Here is a 21,547-nt window from a genome sequence, read left to right as displayed (position 1 = left end):
ATTTAATGCTCAATTTAAAATAATAAAAAAAAACTAGGAAGTAAAGATAAAATAAACAATTAACAATAATGTTTTTTAATAGAGGGAAATTATAATTTAAAATATTTTTTCACATTTTTGCGTTGCATTGCAGGGAAGGCCGCGTAGACCCCTGTATGCAGCCTCTTCTACCAAGACGGCTAGTTCCATATAACGGATATTTTGAAAGGGTTCTCTGCGAAAAGGATAAAAAAAACATTAAATTTCATAATAAATTATAATTTATTTTTTTTAAATTATGATTATTTAATTATATTAAATATTAAATTTATATATAATTGTTATATATTCTTATAATTTTAGTTATAAACTCAAAATTATGTTACCCTTGAAACTTCTCTATGCCCTCGATCAGAGCCTTTGCGGCTTTGGCATATTCGTAGGCGATTTGTGGCGATTCACAGGCGGCAGCAAATAAACATTCATCGAAACCATTTTGGGCTGCCAAGAAGCCAGTTATTAGGTAATCCTCCCCTTTTGTGACACCCAAAAAGTAATCTGAAAATAAGAAAAAATTTTTGACAAACTATAACAATATAGGACTAAAAGGTATTAATCTTAGAAATGTGTCTATATGTTGGGAAGACCTCATATATGTACGCCTCAATTTTAGCAACTTTTTTTGACCAATTACATATTTCTTAGGTGTTCCAAAATGCAGTCCAGCACATAATTTTTGTATATGGGTAAGTTCAGGAAATAACTATTGCAATGAATGGCGCCCAACGTGATTTGCCTTTTTTGACTTCAGATATAACAATGATTACTGTTCGTCTTTCAGAAAAATCCAAACTGATTTTTTATGAATATTCACCAAACAAAATGCGTACTAAATCTAAACTTAGCAGCTTAAATTTTAAGCAGTTGACCAAAAGGATTCCTTCGAAAAATTAACTAATTTCCATACATTATTTGGGGTTAGGTACCTAGTGAAGTTTCAATGGCGTGCTATATAAGGCATACCCCTGAAATGTAAAACGACTAATGGTTCTTTGGAAGTCAATTCAACCAATAAAAAATATACTGGTTCTTAAAAAGAGTGGCGCCCAAGGGGGGGGGGTCTACATTTCCAGCATTTGGGGTTTGGTACCCAGTGAAGATTTAATCTCATGCTATGTGAGAATTAGCCTCAAATATAAGATGAAAATGATTCCTTGGACGATCAATTATGAAATATACCAGCTCCTACAAAGAGAGGCGCCCAACGCGTGGCGGGAATTCCCTGGAAGCTATTAGCATGTGCAAGAAATTGACCTAATTAAGTATATATTATTCCGGCCATCGAAACAAACTAATTTACGTTATTAATTAAAATAGCTTAAGTTCGGCCGGACCAATTTTTTTTTTACCCTCATGAGGAAAGTAGGAGGAAAATAGTGCAGGAATTTACTATTGAAATAAGTTCCACTTTAGGTGCAAATGCTAGTGAAATCGTTTGGTGTTTCGATTTGTTCGAATTGGTCACCTTTGGCACGAATTATGGCCTTCAAACGGCCAATGAAACCGTCACACGCTGGTCGAATGTTGCTCTGCGGCATTTTGGCCCATTCCTGGCGAAGCGCTTGCTTAAGGTGATCGACGCTTTGGTATTTTTTAGTGCCAACCTTGCTTTCCAAAATACTTCAGACACAATAGTCCAACGGATTGGTATCCGAGATTTTGGTGGCCGAGAAACCTCATTTTGTAAACATTCTTGGGTGGGGTGTGCTGAGTGCGATGGTGCTGAGTCCTGTTGGAATGTCCAAGGTATGCGACCAAAATGTTTGCGTGCTCAAGGCTTTAATACACCCTCCAGAATATTTTCGCGACAATATACGGCATTTATTCTGATGCCACGGTCGATTATACGAGCGGAGAGCGACCTTTGGCTGTTATGGCGGCCCACACCATCACCATGGCCGGCGCTTGAATTTTGGTGGCCAACCGAAGGTGCACATTTTCAGCTGACCTCTTTGGCAACTAAACACGATCATTTTGTTTGTTTACAAACTGCTGGACAACGAATGTTTTCTCATCGTAGAAAACCAAATTCGGCAGTTCACCACTTTCGGCCAAGCAAAGTAAGTATTTAGCTCTTTTGAGTCTATTTTCTTTCTGTTGCGGTGTAAGTTTTTGAACTTTTTGGAATTTCAATGGCTTTACCTCGAGCTCATTTTTCAATATTTGCCGAATGGAATATTTCGATATGTTCAGCGCACCAGCCATTTTTCGGCCACTGCGACGCGGGTTTCGATCAAGTCGCCTCTTGACTTTTCGATCTTTTTTATCTGATGTTGCAGTTTTCTTAAGTCCGAGCGAGTGATGGTACGAGACACAAAAGATTTATTCACATTTAAATACTGGAGTGCTCTAACGATAGCCACTTGTGGTTTTTCAGCCAATTATAAAGATATCACACTATCACGCTTGAATTCCATTGCGAATAACTTTTTTTCTGGGAAATTCTCACCAAAATGCTTTTGTACGCTTGTAAAGAATACAATGAGCTGTCACTGGAATAATTTTAACAGCTGTCGGATGAGTGGCTTAGAAATGATAGTAGTCTGAAGTTAGATGCAGTTTTTTCATCAAGTACTTACTTCTTAGTACTTACTGAATTCGTTCGGAAGTGCCAAAATCCATTCCATTTGGGCTAATATTAACCATCTGGTGCACAACAAACGTGAAATCGGTCGAATATAAACTTGCTAGCAATATGCAAATCTGAACTGATTTATTGTTATTGCTAGGCTGGGTTGTATCTGATATGTGGTACCAAATATAATTTTTTTTTGAAGTACATATTACGATTGTGAGGGACTTAAAAACTAAATAGGATCAAACATATATATAGGACCTATGGCTTTATTTGTACCGATTTTCAGCAAATATGATGTACTTGCTTCTAGACTGAATTCGGTCGGATGTGCAAAAATTCACAATTAATCCGAAATCGGTTGAAGATATACCTGGAACCTATATAAAATTTGAACCGATTCTCACCAATTTCAATAGGGTACGTCCTTGGGCCAAACGAATATTGTTAATTTAATTTTCATCTCAATCGGATAATAAATGCGACCCGCATTACAAACATACATGGACAGACGGAGAAAGTGTTTCTATGAAGATCCTCAAAAGTAATTATCTCGTTTTCCATGTTACAAACAAATGCACAAAGACATAATACCCTTACCGCTATGTGGTGATAACCTGGTATGATATAAATTCTGTGTGTCGGAGTGTTACCTTATATGGGGGAATATACGGAAATATGGACAGTATGCTACCATAGGTAATTCATTAGGAATTAAAAAAACCTAATTTAAAAAAATGTTCAAAAATGTCTCCAAAATCATTATATGGCTTCAATAAAATACGAAATATTTTACAGATTTCTAAATTATTTTTACAAATTTAAAGCCTTATAACGAAATTATTTTTCTTACCATTATCATTTGATCGGGCATAACCATAATTACTCCAATGGCCAGCACCCAATAGGCCAGCTGAGAATATCAACACCTTCAGCAGCAGAATTATAATCAAATTGGTCAAATTCAAACTTAAGACCTGTAATGGATTCCAAAGACTTTACAATTTTTCACTTAATACCACGCTTTGTCCACCTACTTGACTATTTCCAGTGGAGCGATTTAGCAATTCCTTGGCCACCTGGACAACAACATTACCCGTTGGACTGGAGACCATGTCCTGCATACCCTTCAGCCATTTAAAGGGTTTGCTGGGTTCAGGTTCGACTTCATTCACCTGCGGCTCCTCATAGCTGACAACAGTGCCCGCGCGAACCATTTGAAGCGAAATACATAACACGGATAATATGACAAATTGCCTAGATGAAAACATTTTTAATGCGGAAATTGGATTCAGTTTTAAAGTTTATTTTTGTTTTTCTTTTTCACTTCACTGTCACTTTCAATGTCACCGTTGCACGTTGCATGCGAAACTAAACTTGCCCGGGTGAGTGATGAGGGTTTTTATCGCCATCGTATCTGAGTGAAGGAAATGCAGTTGCATTTGACAACAAATTGTGGCAAATTATGATGAGGCACTTCTGCTACCTGCGATTATGGGTATTTTTAGGGGAGGCGCATGCGCACATCATAACTTAGGTATGATTGCTGCATTTTGTAAACAAGCATGTGCGTCATTATGTTCGGTAAGATCTAATGACGTTACATTGCATCGAATTCAAAGTCATTAGCCCATAATACCACCAAATGCTTGAAATTGTAATACAATGCGTCAGGTTTGTTTTACCTTTTTGCGGCATACCTAGAAATGATTATTTAATCTTGCAGATTAGTTGCTCAATAAAAGAGTTAAATATTTCGGGGAAAAGTAAAGGTGCAATTTCAGGGAAGAAGAAGAAGTGGTAACGATTTAGTATGGGTTAAAATATTTTTGAAGCCAAATAGAAATCCTCTACATTGTGTTTTGAAGCAAAGAAGAACTTTTAAAGCCAGAACTGCTCTAAGAATAGTTGCTGTCCGACTCCTTTGTCATAATGCTTGTAGCACAATTTTAAAAAGAGCAAGCCATCACCATTTGGAACGAATTTTGCAATTCTCAAAAAAAAAAAAAAATAATATCCGTTAAAAATTCGGTTAAAATCTTAAAAATACCGAATGTAGCTGTTATATTAGGGTCTATCCGATGACATGGACCTGCATAGGTAAATTTTGTCATAAGCCATTACAATATTCAAATGCGAAACTTAAGAAAAAACCGGTGAATAATATAGCTAAAATCATCAAAATACCGAATATCGGGAGGTACCGTTATATCGGGTCTATACAAATACGTGGACCTGCACAGAATTAATGTCGCTAAAATCAACAAAGTACCGGATATCGGGAGGTACTGTTATATTGGCGCTATACGAAGACGTGAAAATGCACAGACAATCCCCAGTCATAGGCTGAAGCATCCATCACGAACATCAAATACCAAATTTGAAACAATTCCGGTGAATAATGTCGCTAAAATCAACAAAGTACCGGATATCGGGAGGTACTGTTATATTGGCGCTATACGAAGACGTGGACCTCTACAGACAATTTTCTGTCTTAGGCAGTAGTATCAATTTCGATCTTCAAATACCAAATTTAAAACATTTTTATTTATTGTCGCTAAAATCATAAAAATATCGAATATCGGAAGGTACCGTTATAAGGAGGCTATACCAAAACGTAGACCTACATGGCTCATTTTCAATAACAAAAGTCCTGCAGACATAATATACATTTGAGAAAAAATTTAATAAATCTACTTCAATTCGTTCGGAAGCTAGAGTGATTTCCACAGACGGATATGCGTACATACGGACCGACATAAATGGATATAGAATTTTATGCTGATCAAGAATATATATACTTTGTGGGGTCTAAAATGTATATTTTGAGGTGTTCCAAAACAAACTTAATATACCCTCCATAGTATCTTTTGTGTCTCGTACCATCGCTCGTTATCGTGATACTGGTAGCGTAGCCCGACGTCAAGGAAGTAGACGGAAGAAAACAGCAACATTAGCAGAAATGGTTCGAAAAGTAATGAAGCAACTTGATCGAAATCCGCATCGCAGTGGCCGAAAAATGGCTCGTGAACATATCGCATTCCATTCGGCAAATATTGAAAAATTAGTTCGGTGTAAAACCATTGAAATTCCAAAAAGTGCAAGAACTTACAGCGCAACAGAAAGAAAATAGACTCAAAAGAGCTAAAAAGCTGTTTCGCTTGGCCGAAAGTGGTGAACTGCCGAATTTGGTTTTCTCCGATGAGAAAACATTCGTTGTCCAGCAGTTTGTAAACAAACCAAACGATCGTGTTTACTTGCCAAAGAGGTCATCTGAAAATGTGTACCTTCGGTTGGCCATCAGAATTCAAGCGCCGGCCATGGTGATGATGTGGGTCGCCATAACAGCCGATGGTCGCTCTCCGCTCGTATGTTATTGCGAAAATATTCTGGAGTGTGTATTGAGGCCTTGGACATGCAAATATTTTAGCCACAGACCTTGGACATCCCGTTGCACTCAGCATGCACCAACCAAAAATGGTTGCAAAATGAAGTTCCTCGCTTCATATCAAGCTCACAATGGCCACCAAAATCACCGGATACCAATCCGTTAGACTATTGTGCCTAAAAAATAACAAAGGGTCGATCACCTCAAGCAAGCGCTTCGCCGTGAATGAGCTAAAATACCGCAGAGCAACATTCGGGCAGCGTATGACGGTTTCATTGGTCGTTTGAGGCATAATTCGTGCCAAATGTGACCAATTCGAACAAATCTAAACTTATTCTAAAATTTTATGCCACTTCCTACATTTTTTGCTTTCTTCAATAAAATTATAACAACAACCTGTGATTCTTAGCACCTAAGCAACACCTGTGATATTTATAATAATTTTAATTATTTTTACATTTATTTATTAGTTTAATTGTTTTGTTTGTGAAAAAAACCTTCGCTTAACGAAATACAAATGTAGAAACTTGACGAAAAAATTATTTATTTAATAAAAATATTCCTGAAGAAGATGGAAAATCCCAAGGAAACGTCGGATGGAAAATGAAATAAATAGTTTATATTTTCATTAAATAAAACCCAGACATAAAAAGCCCTTTAAGACAAAGTCTTAGATCATTCATAAAACACAAAGAGGTCGAAAAACATAAATAAAAATGTAAAAATGATGGCGTTTGATTTTGTTGCAGTTTTTTTTTTATCTCACCCTGTATAGGCCCTATTCCAATCCACATCCAACCCTTCCAAAAATGAAAATTCTTTAATTTTAATTCTTTTATAACACTTTATTTATTTAATATCTTCGGTTAGTACATATTTTTGTTTGTTTGTTGTTTTTGTTGTTTGTATAATACTTAAATTTGAGTATTCCAATGTGGTTGTTGTATTTATATTCTGGGATTTGTATTCAATTTAATTTGTTGGATTTTGCTTTTCATTTTTTGTTTATTTAAAAAAAAAACTGCAACACTGTAACAGTACATACATAATTATATAATTTTTATATCTGTTTGTTTATTGTAATATATAATATAGTTATATATAATCATTTTATTTTTTTGTTTTGTTTGTATTTATGTATTTATCAGAAAAAAATGTTCAAAACAATCATTCATTTGTCATTAAGCATTTGGAAATTCAATACCGCGCTCACAGTTACCAGTTACCCGGTAAGTACGCAAATTCTCAGCCTAAACATAGGTCAAAAAGTGGGAGAGAGAGGGATCGATTTTCAAATTGATATACAGCTATAGCTATGTGTATATCGATTTCCAAACACCTGATTTAGTTGTAGTTTTTTTTTTTGGTTTTGTTTATTTTTATTTTTAATTATTATTTTTTTTTATTTTTTGTTATGAATTTTCTAATGTATGTATATTTGTAATAAATTTGATATATGTATATAGATGTGTGAATATGTTGTCGATTGATCATCATTTTGTGGTTAATGTAGAGTTGCTGATATATATTTGTTTTAATGCTTGCATGTAAAATGCTCTCTGTGCCAACAACAAAGAGAGTAATGATTATGATGACAATGTGGTAGATGGCTAATGATTGTGTTTGATTTGTAAAGATGATAATGATGTTCAATTGTGGTGTATTTTTTTTAAATAATATTGATAGATGTAAAATTTGTAAATATGTAATGTTAGTTCAAAATATTGTACTTTAAGTGGAGAGTAAAAAAATTGTTTTGAAAATATAGGATTTTAGCTCTAGAAGAAGCTTAAAAATTGTAAGGGCATTAAATATTTGCTGTGGAAAGTCAAAGGAAGGGAAGTTAATGGGAGTTAATTGTGGAGAGAAGATTTTCTTTCGGACGAACTGCATCGAAAAACTATGAAAAAAATATGTCTTTTCTCTTTCAACTAGGAAGACCCATGGCATAATTACAAAGGTAGAACAAAGCTATATCCTAAAGACAATTTTTTTTCTTTTGGTGCCCTTATTCTGTCAAAACATACACACATTTTTGTGTTTATTGTTTTAAATAAAAAATACAACAATTTGAAAATATTTGGAATTCGGCTGCAAATTAAATGCATATTTTCGACGTTAATGCCCAAGACATTGTAAAATTTTGGGAAATAACTGTATTGTTGTATTATTTTAGATTTAATCCTGTGGAAAAATCCCAAAATACTATTCTAGTTTCGCGGATTTTCCCCAATATAAAAATTTTGTAAAAAAAATTAAAATAAACAAAACCAATTATTGAATATTTAAAAATCTATTTGACACTATAAGACTCCGTTACAGAGTTGCATTTTTCTAGTTTCTTTGAAGTTGAGCAACCTTTCTTATTGAGCCATGGGAAGACCGATTAGTTTGGTTTGGGGGATATATATATAGGCTGAGCAGGTGTGAAGGAAAGGTCATTCCGAAAATCAGTTTCACATAATGGTCTCTCCTAAAGCTACAAAAGTAATACCTTATTCTGAATTTGGAAATTTTATTAAGTTTTCGGTCATTTTTGTCGGAAGTACCAAAGGTAGAGGTGAATTGGCCTCCCAATGCGGACACAACATTAATTTAATATTTCTTTAGTTTAGTTTGCAAATTTATATAAGAGAACAACATTCCTGAAACAAGAAAGAATCTAAAGTAAATGAGACTATCTTCAAACGGGATCCAAAACGTTATTTCCCCTTTGCTTTGTATTGGATTCATTATATCTTTTTTCATTCCGTTTCGTTTTCATCCATCGTAACAATCGTTTAACGAACTTTTATATTATGAATATTCTGGGCCAGATTAACATTAACATTCCAAAACGACCTACACCTGTTTTTTTTTCCACCGATTACTACTTCCACGGATCAAGGCAGATGGCTAAAATGTTTGCCCGAAGCCTAGAAGACCCCTTGTTGTTCTCTTGTGAAGATATACTTATTAATATTCTGTTGATTTATGGCCATATCTGCTACATTCAAAATCCTTTACATTTTTCGACAAATAAACCGATATATCAAGTTAAAACTGAATTGGGAGGAATTTGTGGAAAAAGATACCAACATATCCAAGATCATGAACGTGGTCCTATATATATTTAATTTTTAATTCTTTCTAAGAACAGTATCAATCCACATTTGTATGTGTAGAATACTTCCATACCAAAAAGAAGACCATCGGATACATTCTTCCGTAGATACAAATAGTCATATAGAAAAATAATTTTTTATGAAGTCATTTATGGGTAGAGCTTCTAATACTCTAAACATAACCTTTAAAGTTAGAAGAGGATTTTTTGATATTCTTTTAAAAATGGGACCTTATTTCACAAATATTGCTGCCATTTTTTCCTTTGTATTTAAGAATAAGTAATGGCTTTGAGGTTATGATATTACTTTTACAACCTGAACATACTACTGTTTAGATGCGAAGTTTTAGGAGGCTTCCTATAATTCTTTCCATAAGATGACACGTAGAACTTCCAATATAAAGACACATTATTAATAAAGAAAACAAACCGCATATCATAATGCTACCTTGGTTTTCTTTTAAAAAATAACTTAAAGTTGTTCTCTCCACAACAATTCCCGAAAAAAAAGAAACAAATTCAATTTGATAGTCAGTGAAAAGAGAAAAATAGAAATATTTAATGTCCTTTAATCTAGGAGGATATACACATAATATTCTTATTTAATATATGACACATACAAATGTATATATATAGTAGGTATTGGTGTACAACACATATCCTTGGAGTATTAGTACTTTTTATAATAATTTCTATTATTTGCTGTTGTTGTCGTTTGCACGGCTTCTTTACATTAACATTGCATCGTTTTTGTTTTTATCATTTGTGAGAAGCATTCGTTGTCAGTGTGTAGCTCTACTGGGTTAGTGTGTGTTGTTTTTTTTTTTTGTCATGGACCCTAAATAATGGGGCCCACTGATCTCTCCGCCATGGAGAGGTCTAGTTTACGATAATATTTCAGCAACATAGTTTAATATCCGATTAGCTAAGATTTTTTTTGTTACTAAAAGCTGTTGTCTGGGAATTGGGTTTCATTTAAGGAAAAATATCTAACAACAAAACAAAACAAATATTCTTAACATTTTTAATTAATAGTTTATTTATATTGATTATTATTGTTGGTTTTGTTTTAATTTTTTAATTAATTATTATAATTTACATTTAATGAAATTCTTGAGTTATGTCTTGGAAGAGTGTTTTGCTTTGTCATGCATGTAGTTGATGTGAGCCGTGTGTGTGAGTGTGTGTGTGTGATATATGTTTTCCCAACACAATGCAACAAAATATTGAGAAATATTTAATTTCTAAAATAAATAGTGGCACTCTGTTGGACTCTTTATGTGGTAAATTTGTGTTAGTTCACTTCGTCTCGGTGTGGAAAACTTTTCCAAAACAGTTATAGACACATAAGAACATTGTATCTGTCTCTAAGTTCTATATGAAGTCCTCCAGGTTTAAGGAACCTTTACAAGGTATTTTATTAAAAATTTCCCTACAGAAAGTTGTATATGCGTAGACCTCTTGCAGAAGGTATTTTATGTCTTGAGTACTTTCAAAAGATTTTCTATATCCAGGGTACCTTAGGAATGTATTTCATGTCTGGAAAACCTATAGGAGATTTTCTATGTTTATTGACCAATCAGGAGAAAAATACTTTTATGTCTTAAAGGTCTTCAGCGGACCCCACTAAGAGGCTTCCATGTCTATGTGACCTTAGCAAGCATTTTGTTTGTATAAACCCTCGATATCTAAAAATCTCTAGAGGGTCCATATAGAAGACCTATTAAAGCACTCCTGTGTCTGGAAGTCTGTAGAAGGTTGTCCATGTCCTGAAGTATATAAAGTAACTAAGCCAAAAAGTCTCTTCTATATCTACAAGACCCATAGTTTTTATGTGGTAATTGTTTTTAAATTCGGAAAATTTGTGTACAGCATTCTAGGCAGATGTAACATCAACCAGAAAAAGTTTGTGACCATTAGTACTCTTTGATTTACCCACTCCTTCTCCGGGTTCTAGAAGAATCGTTTGTTTCTCGTACCATCGCTCGTTACCGGGATACTGGTAGCGTAGCCCGACGTGAAGGAAGAGGAAGGAGGAAATCAGCATCATCAGCAGAAATGGAAAGAAGCGACTTGATCGAAACACGCGTCGCAGTGCCCGAAAAATGGCTCAAGAGCTGAACATTTATGCAATATTCGGCCATTCGGCAAATATTGAAAAATGAGTTCGGTGGTAAAGCCATTGAAATTCCAAAAAGTGCAAGAACTTACACCTCAACAGAAAGAAAATGGACTCAAAAGAGCTAAAGAGTTGCTTCGCTTGGGCGAAAGTTGTGAACTGCCGAATTTGGTTTTCTCCGATGAGAAAACAAACAAAATTATCGTGTTCGGTTGGCCACCAGAAGTCAAGCGCCGGCCATGGTGATGGTGTGGGCCGCCATAACAGCCGATGGTCGCTTTCTGCTCGTATTAATCGACCGTGTCATCAGAATAAATACCGAATATTATCGCGAAAATATTCTGGACATTCCAACAGGACTCAGCACCATTGCACTTCGCACGCAACACCTAAGAATGTGGTTACAAATGAGGTTCCTCTCTTAATTTCCAGCACACAATGTCCACCAAAATTTCCGGATACCAATCCGTTAGACTATTGTGTCTGGAGTATTTTGGAAAGCAAAGTTAGCACTAAAAAATATCAATGTGTCGATCACCTCAAGCAAGCGCTTCACCGGGAATGGGCCAAAATATGGGCAGAGCAACATTTGGGCAGCGTGTAATGGTTTCATTGGTCGTTTGAAGGCCATAATTCGTGCCAAAGGTGACCAATTCGAACAAATCTAAAGTTATTCTAAAATTTGATGCTACTACCGACATTTTTTGCTTTCATTCAATAAAATTTAAAAAAAAAAAAAAAATAAATATTAAAGCGTTTGATTTTGTTGCAGTTTTTTATCTCACCCAGCACGACTTTAAATAACTGTAGATTTTGTAGAGGTAGTGGACCTTTTACAGTCCTTGAATAGACTGAAGTCCTTCTATAGATCTTCAATATGAGAAGGCCTTAAATGTTTTTTATAGACTTCAAAATCTCGTTCGTTAATGTAGAGGTACAGGTCTTTCGAAATACAGCTGAAAATATTCTGATGGTAAACATATTTTTGTAGGTCTTTTATACCGAGGCCTTTCTTGGTCTTTTATATATCGTGGTTCGTTCGTTCGTTAATGTAGACGGCCTTATACAGGTCTTTTAGAAATATGGCAGAAAATATTCCAATGATAAACATATTTTTGTAGGTTTTTTATACCGAGACCTTTCTAGGTCTTCTATACATTGAGGATATTCCATTATTGTTATCTCTCCTTCTGTTGTAGGAAAATTATACCTGCTCGACTTCTCTATAGAAGGACCCCAATTATTGAGCCGTGTGAACATAATGTGAGTGTTTGTTTGTTTGTTTCCATGTAAACATTTAAATTTATAACTTATTATGAATATGAATATGGCTTTGAGTTATAATTTTTGTTAATATATTTCATATATATATTTTTTTTTGAAATAAAATTATTTAATTTTATGAGTTTTGTTTTGTGGAATAATAACATTGTTTTGTTTGTGTTTTCCATTGTTTTGCGTTCATTAACGTTCTTTTGCTTTTTGCATTAACCTTATCAATTTGCCTTTTGTTATAGAGTATTTTCTTAATTTTTGTATTTTTTCATTAAATCTCTTTTATTTGTTGTTTCTTTTATCTTTTTGGAGTATCCTCTTTGTTAGCATCCTTTTGCATAATATTGTCATTGTATTTTCATATAGTGTCTCATGTTGGAGTATTTAATTAATTCATTTGTTTATTTGTATATGTATGTATAATGTTTGTTTTTGTTTTGTTTAGTATATATATAAGTTAATATGTATATAATATTTGTATTGTATCAATGTATATAATGTATATGTATAAATCCATTTTATTTTAACTTTTCTTTGGAATATTTTTTATTTTAAATATAATTCAACATTTGTCTTAAACGAATTTTAGGGAGGAAAACAAATTGAGATAAGTAGTATTGTTTGGATTTTTTTGTTTAAACAAAAACAATTAAGCTATGAAATTTGTCTATGTATGTATATGTTTGTATGTATTTCCACTTCTTTTTGTTGTCTCATTTGAATTGTGCGCCATTGTGAAATGCGTGCTGCGAGTGCGTGCGTTTGATTTGCTATCAAAGATCTTCCAGAGAGAGAAAGAAAGAGAGGGGATCCTGTATTCTCTCTTTATCAATGATATCTGCTGATTTTTTATAGAACTAAATTTCAACAATTAATTAATTATTTTTGTTTTACTTGGTGATCATATAACAATTATTCGCTTGCAATTGCAAAAGAGAAAGAGAGAGAGCGCGAGTGCACAGCAAGTTGCTCTAACTCAAACATAATAAGAACAATTAACCTATAACCCTAAAAGAAACACAGAGTTGTATGAGAGTGTAGTTTTGTTTGCCGCCATTTTCTGGGTAAGTTGTTGTTGTTATAGTTGTGTAATGAAATGTGGGGATTTTCTTTGTATGAAACCAGGAAACTTTAGAGGCGATATCTAGGTTTACCAGTAGCAGCAAATAGGAGCAGTAGGACCAAAGCACATAACATAGATGCCTTCATTTTTATTTTGGTTTTTCGTTTGAGGTTATGTTTCGGCATTCCAGTTTGCCCATTCAGCAAATCAACAAAATTTTTCACTTTCACATTCATTTTTATGGTGGTTAATGGTGGTGGTATTTGTTTAACACTAACTCTAATTAACTGCTTGAGGTTTAACTATATTCGTGTTGTTGTTGTTGTTGCAGAGTTTTCTTCTTCTGGGGGGAGAAATTTATTTTAAATCTAAATCATCATCATCGGTATCCTGATTTTTGGTATTTCTCCAGCTGGAATATGATGAAGTGTTCACACTGCTGGTACTGCCCATTGACTTTTTGGCATCGCCATAATCACTGAAGCCGGCATTCTGTATACCCTCATAGATTTTATAGGGTGCCGGTCCACCACCTCCACCACTAGAATGGCGATCCGATGTTACACTCATACTCTTGGAGGAACCAAAACGATCGGTTTTATAACTGGCCGTTGATGAGGATGTGCCGAAAATCAATTCCGCATCGGACAGCGAGCCGCCAGAACGTGAAAATTTACCACCACCTCCAACCCCTGTGTAGGGTGGCATATTACTGCTATCTCCGAATATTATATCCAAATCGGAAACTTTACTCTGTGAACCTGTTGTGATGAGCGTGGAGAGTAAGAAAAAAAGAAAATAAAAGAGAAAACAAGAGGTTAGTATTAGCCAGGTGAGGTAGGGTGTGTTTGTTTATCTTTCATGCATTTTACAGCCATCTGCATTTTTTTGAGGGGGGTGTTATTAGTAGATTGGTATTGTGAAGGTTATAGTGGTGCAAGTGGAGCTTTTTTTTGCATTTACACTGAACTGAGCGCAATAGCTGGCGGTGCATGAGCGTAGACGGTGAGGTGAACAATGATATGAAATATGTGATATGGAATGAAATGAAATTAAATAAAATGAAATAAAACAAGAAAATATCAAACGTTTATGATGGAAATTTGAATCAGTGCCTATGCAGATATTCAAAAATGTTTTGCAATTCTTGAACCTCAATGGAAAATTAAAATATGACTCTTCTCAAACTTGGCTTATCCCAATGTTTTTACCTCCAAAATATGTCTTGTAAATATGGTACCTCCCCCAGAAGTGGTCAAGATTTTGAATAATTGTAACATGCAAAACAAGTCAGCGATTCTCCGATCAAACTTCGTGCATCTCAATATTTATCAAAAATAGTCTATATATAAATTGGTAGCGAAGTAACTGACTGGCCGATTAGACTTGAAATTTTGCACAATGATTAGTTTTGGTGCGTTGACGTGATAAGTCTGGAAATTCGTAGCAAAAGGTTCATTTCGTACTCTAAAATAATACTTTTAACTGGACAAACGGAATGACCTGGAAATCTGAAATTTGGAATGAAAGTCACTGATGGAGTGCAGTACAGATGAACCAACGTGTTTTTAGAAATTCCAACTTTAAGGTTACGAAAGTTCTAAAATGATACTAAACTTCTGAAATGGTACCGTTTGGAATTATGTGAACGGATAGAGCTAAAAAACTTGATATTTTGGTATGCCAATCAAGGTGGGAAAGAAAGTTTGAAGCTGGTTTTGGAAATGAGTACTAAGTGTGTGAACTGTCCTAAATGAACAGTTAGTGAGTGGATGAAGCTGAAATTTTGAAATTTTCTATTGTAAGTTTGTGAAACATAGGTGGTTTTGAAAATTTGTACTAGAAGTGCTCGAAAAGTTCTACATCGTACTATATTTGGTATTGGGTAAACAGATAGTGCCTGAAATCTGAAATTTGGTCATGTGTAGCCTGGATATATGGAGTTGGTTTCGAAAATATGTACTATAATTGTACGAAAAGTAACGAATGGTACTATATTTGTTATTGGGCTAAGGTATAGAGCTAAAATTCAGAAATTTTCATATTGAGGTCACTTTTGGTATCTGAGGTTGATATATGGAGATTTTTTTGAAAATGCGTACTAAATGATACTAAATTTGGTATTGGGTGAAGGCGTAGGCTGTTAGTATCTGAGGTTGAGATATGGTTTTGGAAATGAGTACTAAGTGTGTGAACTGTCCCAAATGATACTAAATTTGGAACAGTTAGTGAGGGGAAGAAGCTGAAATTTTAAAATTTTCTATTGGTATCCCTGTGGTAGATTTGTGAAATATAGGTGGAATTGTAAATATGTGCTAGAAGTGCTCGAAATGTTGTAAATCGTACTATATTAGTTGCAATTGGTATTGGGTAAACAGTGCTTGAAATTAGAAATTTGGCATTAGGGCTGCTGTTCATGAGTAGCCTGGATACATGGAGTTGGTTTCGGAAATATGTACTACAATTGTACGAAAAGTAACGAATGGTACCGTATTTGGTATTGGGCTAAGGGATAGAGCTAAAATTCTGATATTTGATATTGAGGTCACTTTTGGTATCTGAGGTTGAAAATGCGTACTAAATGTTACAAAATTTGGTTTTGGGTGAAGGAATAGGCTGTTAGTATGTGAGGTTGAAATATGGAAACTATTTTGAAAATTCGTACTATAATTGTTCGGAAAGTACTTAAAAATAAAAAAGTACTAAATTTGGTATTTGGTGAAGGGATGGAGCTGGAATCCAGAAATTTGATATTGATTCCTCTGTTGGTATCTGAATCGAAAACTACTAAGGGGTACTAAATTGAGTATTGGGTGAAGGGATAGAACTGAAATCCTGAAATTTGATGTTGAGGTCTTCGTTCATACCTGGGATTGAGAAAAGGAGCTGATTTCGGAAATGTGTACCATAATTGTTCGAAAAATACAAAATTGAACTAGTTTTGGAATTGGATGAAAAGATAGAGCTGGAATCCCACCATTTCATATTGACTTCTCTGTTGGTATCTGGGATTAAGATATGAAATGCGTACTATAATTGTACGAAAAGTAATATATTGTACTCAATTTGGGATTGGACATAAATCCTGAAATTGGCTTTTGTATATGTATACAATAACTGAATCTACTGATATTTGATATTAAGATCTCTTTAAATATCTGTGATTGAGAAATGGAAGTGGTTTTGCAAAAGCGTACTATAATTGTACGAAAAGTGGTAAATGGTAGTAATTTTGGATCACTGTTGGTGTCTAGGATGCGGAGATGTAGATTGTTTTGGTACGCGTACTAAATGGATGAGGGTCCATTGTGCAAGGGTTTGACTAAGCTCCTCCTACAACTATGATCGTTTTTGAATGGATATTTTGACTTTAGAGCAGTTTAGAGTGAAACGTATATCCTACTGTAAATTTACAGGTAGGCATTTGTGACTAAACCGATTTTCATAAAATTGAATATACTCGCTTCTAGGCTGAATTCGTTCGGTGTGACGAAATACGTCTTATTTGGACGAATATTAGGTGTTTGGCACACAATAAAATTGAAATCGGACGAAGATATATATGAATGCTGTATTCTAATCTGAACACCGATCTCGATAAGATTTGGCAAGTGAGATATCTGATACCAAAAATCATTGTTGTAGATTGCATTTTAGAAATGTGAGGGATTTAAATACCAAATCGGATGAAACATATACCTGGTAGCTATAGCTATATATGAACCGATGTTCACCAAATTTGAAATATTTGTTTCTAGGATGAATTTAGCCAAGATTCAGTCCATTTGGCCTGATATTAGCCACAGATGAATCTGATATCGAATAAAGATATATATGGGAGCTATGTCCAAATCCGAACGGATCTTGACAAAATATTAGGCACTTATTTCTGAATTGCATCTGATATCTGGTAGTAAAGATCATTGTTGTGGAGTGCGTATTACTCATGTGAGGGACTTATAATACCAAATCGGATGAAACTTATATGTGGGAACTATAACTATAACTGAACCGATTTTCACCAAATTTGAAGTACTTGTTTCTAGGATGAATTCGGTTGGATGTGCCAAAATTCAGATCATTTGGTCTGATATTAGAAATTTGGTGCAGAATAAACCTGATATCGGATAAATATGTGCATGGGAGCTATGTTCAAAATCGGAACCGATCTTGACAAAATTTTAGGCACTTATTTCTGAGCTGCTTCAGATATCTGATAGTGAAGATCATTGTTGTGGAGTGCATATTACGCATGTGAGGGACTTAAAACACCAAATGCGATGCAACATAGCTATATCTGAGCTATAGCTATATTTGAACAGATCTCCGAATTTGATGTACTTGCTTCTAGAATGAATTCAGTCGGATGTGCCAAAATTCAGGTCATTTGCACTAATATTGGCAATTTGGTGCACAATTAACTCGAAATCGGTTGAAGATTTATATGGGAACTATTTATAAATTTTGAGCAGATTCTTACCAATTTCAATAGAGTTCGTCCTTGGGCCAAACAAAAATTTTTTGGAAAATTTCATCTCAATCGGATAATAAATTCGACCTGCATTTGTTCACAAAAATACATGGACAGACGGACGAATGGATTGACATGCATAAATCGACACCGAAAGTGATTCTATGAAAATCCTCACTTCCTCCTCCATGTTACAAACAAATATTCAAAGACATAATACCCTTACAAATATGTGGTGTAGGGTATACTGATAGATAAAACACTAACATATGTTGTACAGGGTTGCCCATATTCGACGGACCCATGACTATTTGGGCCCATTCCAATCGACCAGGCTTGTCCGCAGGCAACATTTTTTGGGTCAATTGAATTTTGTACGGAAACAAATGCAAATCAATGCGAATAATCCGTTGTAAAGTGGACCGAGTCATGCTCAACTGCTGAGAACGGCGTTTTTCGGATGTTCTTGGGGACCTCTCAACACTGGCTCGTACGGCAGCGATATTCTCGGCCGATCGCCTTGGTCGACTTTTATATGGCCTCTTCGGATTAGAAAGAGCCTTACCAGTCGAAAATTTTTCGTATAAACGCTTAATGGTGTTCTTAGAAGGCGCACTTCACATTTTTTAAGGTTTTAAAAGCACGTTGAGTTTTCACAATTGACTTCTTGTAAATTTCAACTATTTCAGAGCCCTCGCGTGGCGTGTATTGCTTCATGATAAAAATCTGCTTGGACTGACGCTTCAAACGCGGTATGTCATTAAGCGATGTGACATCTCTGTCAAAAGTTATGGCGTTGCCAGATGGGTCCGTCGAATATGGGCAACCCTGTAGCTTAATTTTTGTACTTTCTTAATTAATTTGAACTGGCTTAATTTTTGAACTACAGATCACCTCAAGTTTCTTCCAAATCATTAAAATTAGAAAATACTGTTGGAAAATGAACATTTCAGATGTTATGAGAGCATTTGCTAGAATTTTTTGCACTCAGGTTTGGGACCACTGTGCATTGAACCGAAATCGTCAAAACTAATTGAACATCATCAATTTTTCATAAAGACAATTGAATATTTATGTACAAACTCTATGTACGGCCATATCTCATCCAAAAGGAATGTTGGTAACAAATTTTAGAGTTTCTAGAAGGAAAAAAATCCAAACTATTAGCAATTCACACCCACCCCAAAATTTCACACCACACCGAACAGTATCCGTTTCACACCATTTATGAATACATCAATAATTTATAAGTCCATAACATATTTTGAATAACAATTTCCAGCACGTCACTTCTCTTGTCCGACATATGTACATATGTTGTTTTAATTGAGTGTTTTTCTCTTTTTTTTTTAGTTTTGTTTTATGAATGAAATAATTGTAATTGTTCAATACCGTTGACGCAAAAACAAAAAAATTGCCAAATAATGGTGGTCATTGATATTCTTCCATTGGAGGAGTTTGTGTGTATATGCATTGATTCATTACCTGAATATTAACAGCATCATAACATGATGTACAACTAAAACAGATTTTGAATTTAAAAAAAGAACTGAAAAAAAAAAGAAGAAAAAATCAAAGGTGCAGCGCGTGTGCAATGATTTGAACGATGATAGCCGTGAGATAAGATTTGACATTTAAATCAAAAGAGAGAGAGAGAGAGAACATGAAATAAAAGAAATAAAGGCGATATGTGATGTTCTTTAATGGATGCGATGATTAGACATTAGATAGACACATAAATCCCTACTAAGTGGATGGCTTCATAAATTTCCCTGGAATAATGGCTGCAATTCTGCTGCCATAAAATAAATGCTCCATATCTGATGCAAAAGGCAGTCATATTGAATATATACAGGGTGAGATGAAAAAAACTGCAAGCAATTTCAGACTGCTGTCATTTCTAAGCCACTCGTCCAACAGCTGTTAAATGTATTCCAGTGACAGCTCATTATATTGTTTGCAAGCGTACAAAAGCATTTTGGTTAGAATTTTCCAGACAAAAAGTTATTCGTGATGGAATTCAAGCGTGATAGTGTGATTTCCTTATATTTGGCTGGAAAACCACAAGTGGCTTTCGTTAGAGCGCTCCAGCATTTAAATGTGAATAAATCTCGTACCTTCACTCGTTATCGTGATACTGGTAGCGTAGCCCGTCAGCCCGTCAAGGAAGTGGACGGAAGTAAACAGCAACATCAGCAGAAATGGTTTGAAAAGTAAAGAAGCGACTTGATCGAAACCCGCATCGTAGTTGCCGAAAAATGGCTCGTGAGCTGAACATATCGCAATATTCCATTCGGCAAATATTGAAAAATGAGCTCGGGGTAAAGCCATTGAAAATCCAAAAAATGCAAGAACTTACACCGCAACAGAAAGAAAATAGGCTCAAAAGAGCTAAAGTGTTGTTTCGCTTGGCCGGAAGTGATGAACTGCCAAATTTGGTTTTCTCCGATGAGAAAATATTCGATGTCCAGCAGCAGTGTAAACAAACAAAATGATGGTGTTTACTCGCCCAGAGGTCAGCTGAAAATGTAAACCTTCGGTTGGCCATCAGAACTCAAGCGCCGGCCATGGTGTTGGTGTGCCCATAACAGCCGATAGTCGCTCTACGCTTGTTTTAATCGACCGTGGCATCAGAATAAATGCCGAATATTATCGCGAAAATATTCTGGAGGGTGTATTAAAGCCTTGGACACGCAAACATTTTGGCCGCAAACCTTGGATATTCCAACAGAACTCAGCATCATCACACTCAGAACGCGCCACCCAAGAATGGTTGCAGAATGAGGTTCCTTGCTTCATTTCGAGCGCACAATGGCCACCAAAATCTCCGGATACCAATCCGATGGACTATTGTGTCTGGAGTATTTTGGAAACAAGGTTGGCACTAAAAAATACCAAAGTATCGATCACCTCATGCAGGCGCTTCGCCGGGAATGGGCCAAAATACCGCAGAGCAACTTTCGGGCAGCGTGTGACGTTTTCATTGGCGGTTTGAAGGCCATAATCCTTGCCAAAAGTGACCAATTCAAACAAATCTATAGGGTTGTCCATATTCGACGGACCCATCTGGCAACGCTATAACTTTTGACAGAGATGTCACATCGCTTAATGACATACCGCGTTTGAAGCGTCAGTCCAAGCAGATTTTTACCATGAACCAATACACGCCACGCGAGCTCTCTGAAATAGTTGAAATTTACAAGAAGTCAATTGTGAAAACTCAACGTGCTTTTAAAACATTAAAAAATGTGAGAAGTGCGCCTTCTAAGAACACCATTAAGCGTTTATACGAAGAATTTTCGGCTGGTAAGGCTCTTTCTAATCCGAAGAGGCCATATGAAAGTCGACCAAGGCGATCGGCCGAGAATATCACTGTCGTACGAGCCAGTGTTGAGAGGTCTCCAAGAACATCCCAAAAACGCCGTTCTCAGCAGTTGGGCATGGCTCGGTCCACTTTACAAAGGATTATTCGCATTGATTTGCATTTGTTCCCGTACAAAATTAAATTGACGCA

At 35.3% G+C, this 21,547-nt stretch overlaps 2 protein-coding genes across 2 annotated transcripts in view; both read right to left on the bottom strand.

Annotated features, from left to right (window-relative positions):
• Nucleotides 1–9: 9 nt before the first annotated feature.
• Nucleotides 10–3,972, bottom strand: LOC101898333 (uncharacterized). Its single transcript, XM_011295983.3, has 4 exons — nucleotides 3,652–3,972; nucleotides 3,468–3,591; nucleotides 366–537; nucleotides 10–214 (listed from the first exon to the last, which is right to left on the bottom strand). The coding sequence occupies exons 1-4, from the start codon at nucleotides 3,883–3,885 to the stop codon at nucleotides 97–99; spliced, it is 648 nt and encodes a 215-aa protein (XP_011294285.3). The 5' UTR covers nucleotides 3,886–3,972; the 3' UTR covers nucleotides 10–96.
• A 3,044-nt stretch (nucleotides 3,973–7,016) lies between these two features.
• LOC101893487 (synapsin) overlaps nucleotides 7,017–21,547 on the bottom strand; it is a 110,858-nt gene continuing 96,327 nt past the window's right edge. Inside the window, 1 exon segment of the mRNA XM_059119710.1 lies at nucleotides 7,017–14,323. Within this exon segment, the coding sequence (XP_058975693.1) occupies nucleotides 13,920–14,323 (404 nt within the window). The 3' untranslated portion in view covers nucleotides 7,017–13,919.

This window comes from Musca domestica, unplaced genomic scaffold, assembly GCF_030504385.1.
Source record: "Musca domestica strain aabys unplaced genomic scaffold, Musca_domestica.polishedcontigs.V.1.1 1, whole genome shotgun sequence".
NCBI lineage: Eukaryota > Metazoa > Arthropoda > Insecta > Diptera > Muscidae > Musca > Musca domestica.
Note: the sequence above shows the minus strand (reverse complement) of the source record. Positions and strands in the feature narration are given on the sequence as shown.

Excerpts from the sequence above, each read along its gene's own strand:
- LOC101898333 (XM_011295983.3), bottom strand. The coding sequence starts at position 3,885 with ATGTTTTCATCTAGGCAATTTGTCATATTATCCGTGTTATGTATTTCG. Across the intron at positions 538-3,467 it reads TGCCCGATCAAATGATAATG|ATTACTTTTTGGGTGTCACA; the intron begins GTAAGAAAAATA and ends TCTTATTTTCAG. Across the intron at positions 215-365 it reads GGCATAGAGAAGTTTCAAGG|AGAACCCTTTCAAAATATCC; the intron begins GTAACATAATTT and ends TCCTTTTCGCAG.